Below are 12,060 nucleotides of genomic sequence, written 5' to 3'. Positions count from 1 at the left end.
GAATAAGCTGTTAAATTATCAATAAGCAGCTGCTTTTGCATTCAATGAATACTTCTTAAAGTTAAATAATATTGACCATCTATTCAGATTGATTTAATTTGGCAGTATGTTGATAAAAATAACTTTGATTTGATTGATAAAATGTTGAATGTAGAGCAGCAGATGGCAACTTCTGCAATGTGAAGAGCCAAAAATAAAAGAACAAACCAGAGCATAAATACGTTTTGCTTCTATGGGATCTGCACATTTATGGACAACTATGTGTGTAAGAAATAAAAAAAAAAGTTTTCAACTTAATGACAAAAACTACGTCTAAAATATTTCACTTTTAAAGTGATTATTTGGTGAAAATTTTATGCAATTTTTCTTTGAAAAACTGCTACACCTGCATTTATTTTATCAATATATCAAAACAAAAAGCATTTTCAAGTAATATATTGATTATGGCATAAAAATGCACTTAATCTAATTAATAAACTTTGATTAACTAGAAATGATCACACTTAATTGATTTATGTTGATTAATGAATTGATTAATTATAATAAAAAATTAATTGAATTAAAAAAAATTACTCCTGTATTTTTTTGTTTGTTTTGTGATCAGGTGAGAGTCAGTGCGATGAAACCACCTGCAGTAATGGCGGCACCTGCTACGACCACGGCGACGCTTTCCGCTGCTCCTGCCCGCCTGGCTGGGAAGGAAACACGTGCAACACAGGTGACCCATTAAAAGCAACAATTATTTTCCCCTGGAGAATAATCAGGCTTTATACATTTCTGCTCCAGCTGCTTTGAGATAAAACGTTTCACGCACTTGGTAGCTCCATTGTTCTCACGCTTTTCATTGGTGATTTGTAATTACTGGAGTCTTATCTTCTGTCTTTTTTTTTCTGCCAGTTTTTAAAGGTTCTCTGATTTCCAGTGAAATCTGTTGATGCTTGCATGCATCTCTGTAATTTTCTTTCCCTCCTCCCACTTTCTGCAGCCAAAAACAGCACTTGTGCCTCCAGTCCTTGTTCCAACGGTGGGACGTGTGTGGGAGGAGGAGACGCGTTTTCCTGCATCTGCAAAGAGGGCTGGGAAGGCCCCACCTGCGGACAGAGTTAGTACCTCTGCAAAACTTTTAATGTTCTCTGGAAATGCACCAAAGTTTAATTCCTCTACCAGAGCAGGAGGCAACTATCTGCAGAGTAGATTAGAGATGCACCAATTAGATGTTTTGCAGCTCAAAGAAATTGTAGAAGTTCATAAAATGACAAGGAATAAATTTTTTATTGTAGGTGATTTAAAAAAAAAAGAAATCATCTGCAATCAATCAAAATTGCTTTGTGTTGCTCATTTCAGCAACAATGCAGTTCAAAGTTCTTTACATCATGAAAACATGAAAACATCTTATAGTCGACAATGATGAAAACCAGTAACAGAAGAAGCGTTTGTCAAATACCATATTTAAAATCATCATTAAAATATGTTGGTCAAAGTTTTGTTGATCCTGATGGACAGTTTTTGTCATATTTCTGAGTTTATATTTTAAATAGAAAATGAACAAAACAAAGTTTTTTTTCTTCTATTAATCTTTACTTTTATTTCATAGAAAGTCGTGCCACAAACACATCTGGGCTAAACACAGCGAAGGTTTTATCAGGAAATTATCACTTTTGTTGCTGGAAATAAACTAAAAATGTTTTATAGACCAAAAAAAGAGAAAATAATTGGTCCAAAAAATTAAATAAATGCAAATATTAAGATAAATCTCATACTGATGTTGGGTTTGGTAAAGATTTTACATGTTTAATTTATTGTTCAGTCAATAAATTGAGTTTGCTCCAGAAGCTGAATGCTGCTTCTCCATGTAAAGGAACTGAGTGTTTCTGATGTTTCATAGTTTTCTGGAAGTTTGTTCTAGATTTATGGTGCATAGAAGCTGAATGCTGCTTCTCCCGGTTTGGTTCTGTAGATCCAGAACCAGAATCCCGAGAGATCTTGAAAGCTTTCAAGTCTTTTGATGCTAAGCCGTTCAGTAAACTAGTAAGGCAGGGTGATGCGCTCCGTCTTCCTGGTTTTAGTCAGAAAGCCAGCAGCAGCATTCTGGTCAGGGTGATTTAAAAAAAAATAATAATAATTTCAGGTAGACAATAATTAATGCAACTAGAGACGAGATTAGTCTTGTAATCCAGGAAATGTTCTTCAGGTGATAAAAGGCTGACTTTGTAACCATCTTTTGTGACTTTGAAAGTTCCTTCTAAATTAGGAAACTTTCTCCAAACTACCTTAACAATATTTTCTTTCTCCTTCAACAGACATAGACGACTGCAACCCTCATCCATGGTATGTAACGCTCATCGTCTCTCCGCCTTCTCCACGCTTCATTCAGACGTTTTTCGGCCTTTAAAGGCCGGAGCAACCTGGCTTTAAATCCAGGCTTAAAGGGGGAGGTGCGCTACCATCCTCAATGGGACAGTGAGAGGTGGGAGTTCTGTGGGGAGGACAAGAGTCCCACCGACCCTGCGGTGAATGCAGGTGGGGTTGTGGGGAGGCTGGGGGTCGAGTCGTAGGGTCCATTCTTCCCGTGCGACCTGGGGGGAGCTCAGCTTTGAGGAGGAATGGAAGGAAGCCATGATGAGAGGATGGGAGGGGGGAGGCGCTGGACACGCCTATTAGCATCTGAAAGGTGAAGGCTTGTATTGATGAGCTGAATTGAGCTTTGTGACCTGCACCCCTAACACACGCACACACACACACACACACACACACACGATGGTCTCTGCTGGAAAGGATGTCCAGCCTCATCCAATCATCTTTCTTCTCCTTTTTTTCTCGCAGTTATAACGGTGGGATTTGTGTGGATGGAGTCAACTGGTTCCGCTGCGAGTGCGCTCCTGGGTTTGCTGGACCGGACTGTAGAATAAGTGAGTAAAACACTAAAAAATAAAACTCCAGAAAAGTCAACATCCAAAACAGAGGTGGGCGATACGGGCTTTACGTTTTATTACGATATTTCGTGGTACTATTTAGTACCACGAAATATCACGGTAATGTATTATAGGTGTCACGATAAATTTTACTGGATGATAAATTGTTGCAGACGTTATTGGGATAAATAATAATATTGTTTTTTTTAAGACAATTTTCAAGTAATATAATAAAACATTCTCAAAGATCAGTAAACCTTAAACTCTGATGAAGATTTAAAACTGGAAGACATTTTAAATATTCAAAATAAATAAACCAACCAACAGAAACAACAAACAAAATGAAATGTAAACAAAATTATCATCCAGTTTTTGGTAGAAACTGAGAAAAGAAAAAGTTAATCTTAATTTATCATGTGATTAATTTATTTCTAGCTTTTTGCTTCAGTCCTAGTACTATTATAATAACAATAAAAGTGATAATAAAAACTATTGGATATTTTTTAGGTTACCGTATGATTTTGACTGTGTGTCACAGTAATTATAGTCCTACAAACACAAAAAATGCTCCTGAAAAACATTCCTATTTGTAAAGCGCTTCTTCAGGACACGAGTCCTGATTTATCACAAACCTGCTCATGGTAACTTTATTTAAAAATCATTTGTTGCCATTTATTTATGCCTTGATTGAACAAACGGTGGAAAAAAATAGCAAAACCTGACAATAAGGGAAGTTTTGTGGAGTTTTCAACAAAATGAATTTGAATTTACAGTGATGACAATAAATTAAAATATTGTCACGATGGATAATGGAAGACAATAAATTCCCATAATCCTGATATATTCTTTATATCCAGATGTATTGAAGAGGTAAAGCTCAAAATGAAACGGACACAATGACGGCTAAAAGCAAGCCCTCTACCCTTTTTCTCAGTTCTTTGACATCTCCGGGGTCAGAGGTCATACCTCCTCCACACTCACACGGTCAGACTTTCACACACAGAAGACAAATTACCCAGTGACCCTGAAACTCTTCTTCTGCTCCTTTGTTTGGACCGGACAGCGTTCACCTTTGTTGTCTAGCTTGAAGATGAAAATTCCCGTCCATGTCGAGTTTACGAACAACAAAACGCCAAAGTTTCCAATGGGTTTCAAGAAACCCAGAAGTTGAGATCTTTTTTTGATATTTATGCTTTGTGGCATTAATTTACCAAACTTTGGTTGCTTATCGCTCCCTAGCAACACTTGGAATCAGCCATTTTATAGAGGAAGCTCATTTAAACTGGGCTTATGCTTCATATATCTCATAAATGTAAAAGATTAGCAGACCTGGAGATGCTCAGGACCAGAGATGGGTATAAAACCCCCCAAATTTAGCTGAATTAAGACTAGCACTACTTCAAATGTTTACTCAAGTAAAAGTATTTGAATGCTCTAATCATTCAATATTTAAAATTTTCATCATCAAATGGACCAAAATGTAGCGGTAGGTGGAATTTTCGGTATTTTAAGGACTGAAGTGATAATAATTCATATAAGTAACCAAAAAATAACAAAATCAGGCAAAAGAAAAATATTTCCAAATCGGTTTCTTTCAATAAAAAACTCATGAAACTTTACCAAAACTGCAGGTGTGTTTCTGTGCGGTGAATGTTTTGTTAAAACATGTTTGTTCTTCACCCAGTGGGAAGAAAATCCAGAAGTTTTACTCAAGTAAGAGTAGAAATACTTCATAATAAAATTACTAGAGTAAAAAGTACAACAGAAAAAAGAATCCAAAAGTATTTTTTTTTTTTTAAAGTTGCGCTGAATAAATCTAACTGGTTACTATCCAACTCTGCTCCCCAACCAAAAGTAACCCACAACATTTTTTACATAAATCTCCTTGTTAGGCTTGGTTTTACTCTTCACTGTGTATTGGAAATTTATCCAGAAATCCTGTTTAGTTTTACACTGATCTTGTGCGAACTGTTTATTTTTGGCACGGCTGTTTCTCCGTACAGACGTAAACGAGTGCCAGTCTTCTCCCTGCGCCTACGGAGCCACCTGTGTGGACGACATCAATGGCTTCCGGTGCATTTGTCCTCTTGGTAGATCAGGAGCCAGATGCCAAGAATGTAATTAAGTTTTACATTTTACCTTAATAGTTTGTTTTATTTAGTATTCCCATTATCACACCAATTGCTTTACTCAATAATTACTCCAAATATTCAATTACTAGAGCTTAACCTCCTGTGTGTGTTTGCAGTCATAGGCATTGGAAGGACCTGTCACTATGCTGGTCTGCAGTTTCCTCATGGCAGCCATTGGGAGGAAGAGTGCAACAACTGTCACTGCATCAATGGCAAAGTGTTCTGCACAAAGGTATGCAGACCCTTCCACACACTCTAACGGTTTTCTGAAGCAGGATGTCCTCACATCCTTAAAAAGCCTTAAATTCTTAAACGTTTGTCCCAGTTGTTCTGGGTTGAGTTCTAGATTTGTACAATATAAAGCTAAATGTTGGTTCTCCATGTTTGATTCCTGCTCTGGTTGTTAAGTAGGTGATACTTTCTAAGTTCTAGATTTGTAAACAAACAGGAGTTTCTCCTGGTCTTGCTCCGATATTGAAAGTATAAAACGAAGTGTTGATCTAAAGTAACAAGTACTCCACAGTTTATAAAAGTAGCTAAATGTTGAGCTAAGCTAATAAAGTACTAAACAATTTCTAAAAGTAATAGGCTGAACAGTATTGCATGTTTAGTTTATTGTTAAGGGTAAAGTTTGGACATCAAATATATGGTAGATGGAAACGCAGCTGCTGTTACTCTTTCCATTCTGGTATCGTCCAGATTGACAAAAAAAGCTACTAATCTAAACACATTTGCAAAATTACCTCAAGAAATGAAATAATCTGTCAAAAACAAAGTTGTTTCTTTACATTTTTGACTGTTTGACGCCAGGTGCTGTGTGGTCGCCGCCCCTGCCGGCTCAATCCGTCAGAAGAAGAGTCGGGACAGAAGTCCTGCCCAGCCGGACAGAAGTGTCTGGAGCACAACTACTACACCTGCTTCTCTCACCCCTGCGATCAGTGGGGGGTTTGTTCGATGGCTGGACCCCCGGCTCCCCAAGCAACCACCAAGTGCCAGCCAAACAGCGGCCATTTGGACAACAGCTGTGGCCGCATAACTCTTGTTTTCAACAGAGACAAAGTGCCGCCCGTGAGTCATCGCGCTCCTGTAGTGTTTTTGTTTTTCCTGTTGCAGCCTGTGGTTGAGATTTCTCCTGAAATTTGTGGTGTTTGCAGGGGATCACAGTGGAGAATATCTGCTTTGAGCTGAGGTATCTTCAAGACACCAGGAGTTTGGCGAAAGACCACGCTCTTCTTCTTTTGTGCGACCTCTCGCATTCAAATCCAGATGCCGTAGAGGTAGCCATTGTAAGTAAATGACCCAAATAATGCGCATAAATATGTTTCCTCATGAAAGGTGCAAGCTTACTTCTTTCAGTTTCATGTTGAATTAGCAAAAAGGCTTTAGTGTTTGCTTTTCTAGTTTTTGGTAAATGCATACATAAATGGGACTACATATGGAAACTAGCATTTTGCTAAATCTGATGTATTTGTCATTGTCAGTTTATTCATGTACATCATTTCATTTAAATATCACCAATCAATAGTATCTTCTGCGTACATACCGCTCTAAATACTCTAGAATATTTAGGTTTAACTATAATGTCGACCCAAAAGTACATTGATCCTAATACGGAACCATGAGGTATTACAGGATTTCAGTTTTTGAAGGGATTTATTTCGCTTCTCAGCAGGTTAAAGTTACAAAATTTAAGGGTAGATTTATTTCCCTCTCCTCTGAGTAATTGCACTTTGCTTTTGAAGATTTGCTGTTCTAAGTTGTTCCAGTTGTTCCATAAAACTTGGACCTTTTAAGATAGGCACCACCGTCAGATTATTTAAACAATTTTTCTGTTTTAATTTGCGTTTTCTACTAAGAGCAAATAACCAGTTGAGGCAAAGCCAATTGCTCACTGAAAGTGACTCGACAACCACCGGATTTAAAACATCTGCAATGTGTGAACTTGTTTGTTTGGGCCGAGTCAGCAGGTGTTTTTTTTGTTTATTTGTTTTTTATGTAAAGAAGTCTTGCACAAGCCTTTGTTTGTTTGCTTGTTTGTTTCTGAGCTGTATTGTTTTCTGTTTTGGCTCCAAGTCTTTTCAGCCGGAAAATCTTCCAGACCACAGTCTGATCCAGGAGGCTGCCAGTGCCGTTGTGGGCACCTTGTCCAAGAGGCACAACAGCACCGTGATGCTGGCAGTCATAGAGGTGAAGGTGGAAACGCAGCTCATGCCTCCTTCAGTGGGTGAGTATCAATGAACGGTTTGTCATGGGAGACGTTTAGGACCACTGGGGAAAATAATGGGGTTTTTTCCCTCAAAATTCTGAATTATTTCCTCTGAAGTTTGACTTCCCGCGGGGCGGCGACGTTTGGCCAGCGGGTTTGGCCGGCAAGGTTAGGCCGGCGACGTTTGGCTAGCGGGTTAGGCCGGCGACGTTTGGCTAGCGGGTTAGGCCGGCGACGTTTGGCTAGCGGGTTAGGCCGGCGACGTTTGGCTAGCGGGTTTGGGCGGCGACGTTTGGCTAGCGGGTTTGGGCGGCAAGGTTAGGCCGGCGACGTTTGGCTAGCGGGTTTGGCCAGCGAGGTTTGGCTAGCGGGTTTGGCCAGCGAGGTTTGGCCGGCGAGGTTTCTCCTCAGACTTTTAAATTTTTTTTGTCAGATTCAGATTTTTTTCAGTGGTCCTAATCCTCATTCGTGCTAGAGGTCGTGTTCAGATGCTAATTTTTTGAATACCCCTCTCGTACGCCACAGACTACCTGGTGCCTCTTTTGTGCGTCCTCTTCTGCTTGCTGTGCCTCTTCTGCATCATCGTCTGTGTGTGGTGGACGCGGAAACGCAGAAAAGAGCGTGAGAGGACGGCGCAGTCTGCTCCTGACGGCAACGTAAACAACCAGTGGGAACCGCTGCGTCTCGTCGTGGGACGCCAGCCACAGCAGCAGCTGAAGGAGAGCAACAGGGAGACTGAGCAGGAGCGCAAAAAGCTCATGGGCCCCTCCTGTCGGACGTGTGACGACGAGGAGGAGGAGACGGAGGGCGAGCTCGAGGAGGAGCGCGGTGGTGGTGAGGCGGGAAAGGAGCTTGTTTATAGGTACTCTAAAACTGCAGTGCAGTCCAGTGGGGGGGTGATCTGCACCCTGCACAGCTCCAGTCCGCCGCTCAAAGCCCCCCACCGGACCCAAGGCTACAGCTCTAAAGACAACCGCTGGAAAGACGTCAGTGCCGTCTTGACTGGTCAGAAAGAGCTCAAAGACCATTGTGTGTAAGAAAACGTGAAGAAAGGACGATGCAGAAGCAAGAGAGGCTGCAAGGCAGCTACTATTCTATTATGTTTTGACTTCTTTCGAAACCGAAACGAGGCTTTGCGTTTAAGAAGCCGTTCTTTGTTTTTATGTTTTTTTGTTGTCGCTGAAGGTGATTTCTTCTTTTTTCTTTCCCCTCGTTCAGGAGGTGTGAGCACAGTGAACATCTTATTTTTGCTTCTCTTGTTACTTTTTGTTGCGTACGGAAGAAGGCGCTGAAATGTAATATATATAATTTCAGGAGGCGAAAGAAGCTCCCTGCTTATTTTCTTTCAGTTCATTTATGGAATTCTGCTATTTAAGTAACATTTGAATTATTAAAGAATAAAAAATAAAAAAAGCTGTACAAAGATTGTTTACAGACTGTTATGATTTTCGTTGAAATGTCAGTGGGCTCTAAGGATTTGGACGAAAATGGACAGTTTTCTCCGTCACCTTCCAGCTTTGCCCACCGATCCACCTGCGGCTGTCATGCCTTACCAAAACATTGGCCTGGAGGGAGGAAGACGGGACAGAAACCCCAGTGCCTACTACGTGGCCTTCCATGTTTTTTTGTTTTCTCCTTTGTCTCAGTTGTCTCGGCTGAAAGCTGTATTTGTAATATTTTGCAGTATTTGAGTTGGTAGCAAGTGCCTTTTCTACGAGCCGCCGTGGCTCCGAGTCGTGCTGCCCAGTTTGACCTCCTTCCTCTCTGATCTCGAAGGGATTCTTGTACATTTAAAGAGTTCAGTTTCACAGCAACGCCATTCAAGGTATTTGATCAAAGCTGAAATGACTACGCTGTACATACATGTAAATACTTAAAGGAGTCGCTGTGTATATTTGAAATAAGTAAGTTAAAAACAAGTCACACATTTTTATTATTATTGTTAATATTATTTTTATTTTATTTTTTTTACAATGTCGTTTCTTTTATTTATGTCAGTTGATACAAGCAGGTTTTCTAACGGTTGACACCCCCGGTTGAAACTTTTACACAGAGGTACCACCTATGGGGGATTTTCTGACGGGTTTAGAAACGGCTTGGCGTCTCGTCTTTAAATTATAAAACAGAGTAACTTTCTCGCGGTTTGGAAATGATCACTGCCATTACACAACACTGTTGGGCACAATCTTTAATATTTTTTTTGTCTCTAAGCAACATAAAGCATTTAAAACAACATTGTAGCCTTAAAGTTTTCAAGCCATTTCTAAACCCATTGGAAATCCTTTTATTTCAGGTGCCTTAATGTAATAATTTATTACATTTCTTATTTGGGTTCAGAATTTTTTTTTTTTTTTTTTTTTTGTATTTCCACGTGTTGAGGAACTTAATTGTCTCAAACATAGTGTGGTGTATTATGGCGTGTTTTTATTCACCAGAATAAAACACTCCCATTTATCTCACTTGCTTGTCTATCATGGTGATTCCTAGAATTAAACAGTTTGGAGAAAATTAAAATTATAGCAGTTCTGAATGTGGGTCAAATGTGGATTTCATGCATTTGCTTCATGTTTTGGTTCAAAGGCTTTAATGAAGGGAACAATGTTTGCAGACGCAGGAATATATATATATTTTTTTCGTTTTTTATTCAGTTGCTAGTTCAGCTTCAAAAGGCAAAATTTTACATCCTTTTTATGTTTTGTTTTTTCATACCACTGTCTCAAAACGCCATTGTATTTCTGTAAATGGGACACAGCAAAAATAAAGAATTGAAGATGCATCGCTGTTCAACATGCATTTTGTATACACTTGCTGTTCAAGGGACATCAGTTAATTTTGTATAAAGTAAAAAAGTTTTCATTCTTTCAGTGGAGTTTTCTTTGTTTTAAATATGGATCACTTTTATTTAGAAAGCGGCGCATTTCGTCCAGTAAGGGAGATTCAGTCATAAACAGAAAAAAATTATCAGGAAACAAAAATTAAAAACGCTGCAAAAAAGCACAATTTTACCAAATATCTTTGGTCTAGTTTATACTGCAAATATATTTATCTTGTATCAAGTGTACTAACTTGCAGGTAAATTTGCAGCAGGAGCCATTTTTAAGTCAATAACTACTTAATATTGATTAAAAAATTGGTCCCATTGGTAGATTACTTAACCTGTAACAAGACATTTTTCCCTCTTTATAAGTGAAATAATCTGCAAATGGAACTTGTACTTTTTGGTTAATATTAAGGAATTAATTGCTTAAAATAAGCTGAAAAGTTACATGTAAGTTTTTATCTTTTCAAATGTACTAGGATATTTGCTCTGCTAAACCAAAAGTACTTGGTAAGATTGTGTTTTTGCAGTGTAAAGAAACAAAAGCTGTTCGTCTATATGCATAAACATTTTAGCTTAACTATTTTTTTTCTACCTACAAAGTGAGTATCTTGTCTGGTGGCCCTGTAAAACCTGCCTGAGTCTGTAGGAGGATCTGGATCGATCAATCGATCCCATAACCTCACCAGTCTGCCCACATCCTGCCATCACCCTCACTCCCACTGCACCAATGGAAACGGCTCTCCCTCTCTGGGCTGATCCATTCTCCACCAATGGGAGGCTGGCGTGATCCTCCCTGACGGGGTTTTGGTGTGGTGGGACGCGTTGCCTCCTGGAGTCCCCTGGGGGCCCCAGGCCGGTGCTAATGGGACCTTCCCTTGTCGGAAAGGCCGGATCGAGTTACACAGCTTTGTGGAGGAGGTTGTGTCATCATTCATGGGGGGAAGGGAGCTGATGATGTTTACGGATATGAAGATCAGCACTATCAGATCCTGTAAATGGGGTCTGGTTCATATTTACCTACCTTATTATTCATGTCTGTTTTTACAGATGTCTCTTTCAGATATGATCCACCATTTTGTCTCTCAAATTTAAGTGTGATAAACCCAACTAGAGTTTGATAGTCAGAGCTAAAGTTAATAATTTTTAAAATCTTATTTTTTACTTGCTTGGACTAAACAGCCCAGATACATCAGTTCACTAACAGGAATTAAATCCTCTGGACTGGTGGTTAGCCTCTGAAACTCTCCAGGTTAACTAAGAAAGGTTGGTGGCAACTAACTAACTCACTCTCTGGTTACCTAGCAACAACCTTCTGAGTAGCTTGTGGTTACCTAGCAACGACCTGTGCAGCAGCAGTTTCAGATCAGTTCCTATGAATGGAGTCTGGTTTATATATTCCAATCTGATTTTTCCACCTCTTCCTTTTAAAAGTGAGAGGTAGCTTTGTGAAGAAACAAGATGTCTCTTTCAGATAAGACCCAACGTTTCATGCATTTTCCCCCCCAAAATTAACTGCTTACAAGACGCATACTAAACACGCTAGATATATCAGTTCAACGCTGCAGTAATTAAATTATCTAAACTGATGTTTATTAACATTCAATATCTGCATCTCAACTTCCCTTATTGTATATACAAGGGCTGGACAATAAATCAACAACCAACAACCTGCTGAGTAACTTGTGGTTACCTAGCAACAACCTGCTGAGTAACTTGTGGTTACCTAGCAACGATCTGCTGAGTAACTTGTGGTTACCTAGCAACAACCTGCTGAGTAACTTGTGGTTACCTAGCAACAACCTGCTGAGTCAGTTTCCAATCTGCACTATCAGGTCCTGTAAACGGGGCCTGGTTTATATATCCCAACCTTATTATTCAGGTCAGTTTTTACCTTTTTTTAAAGTCCATATTTAAAGATTTACTTCATTCTGAAACGGGATCTGTCTCTTTCAGATATAAAACACCATTTCATGCATCGTTTTCCTCAAA

The 12,060-nt window shown here is 39.4% G+C and overlaps 1 protein-coding gene across 2 annotated transcripts in view; it reads left to right on the top strand.

Moving 5' to 3' along the window:
- The window catches only part of jag2b (jagged canonical Notch ligand 2b), a 53,655-nt gene extending 43,541 nt beyond the window's left edge, over positions 1 to 10,114 (top strand). For both annotated transcript variants that reach the window (XM_044105912.1, XM_044105911.1), the window contains 10 exons: positions 605 to 718; positions 986 to 1,102; positions 2,301 to 2,328; positions 2,824 to 2,909; positions 4,916 to 5,029; positions 5,161 to 5,276; positions 5,855 to 6,112; positions 6,199 to 6,330; positions 7,118 to 7,268; positions 7,776 to 10,114. In XM_044105912.1, coding sequence (XP_043961847.1) covers positions 605 to 718; positions 986 to 1,102; positions 2,301 to 2,328; positions 2,824 to 2,909; positions 4,916 to 5,029; positions 5,161 to 5,276; positions 5,855 to 6,112; positions 6,199 to 6,330; positions 7,118 to 7,268; positions 7,776 to 8,287 — 1,628 coding nt within the window. In that variant the 3' untranslated portion in view covers positions 8,288 to 10,114. The remainder of the gene's footprint in view (positions 1 to 604; positions 719 to 985; positions 1,103 to 2,300; positions 2,329 to 2,823; positions 2,910 to 4,915; positions 5,030 to 5,160; positions 5,277 to 5,854; positions 6,113 to 6,198; positions 6,331 to 7,117; positions 7,269 to 7,775) is intronic.
- Positions 10,115 to 12,060: the final 1,946 nt, after the last annotated feature.

The sequence above is a fragment of the Gambusia affinis genome, linkage group LG22, assembly GCF_019740435.1.
Source record: "Gambusia affinis linkage group LG22, SWU_Gaff_1.0, whole genome shotgun sequence".
Taxonomy (NCBI): Eukaryota; Metazoa; Chordata; class Actinopteri; order Cyprinodontiformes; family Poeciliidae; genus Gambusia; species Gambusia affinis.
This window is presented reverse-complemented; position numbering and strand designations above follow the sequence as displayed.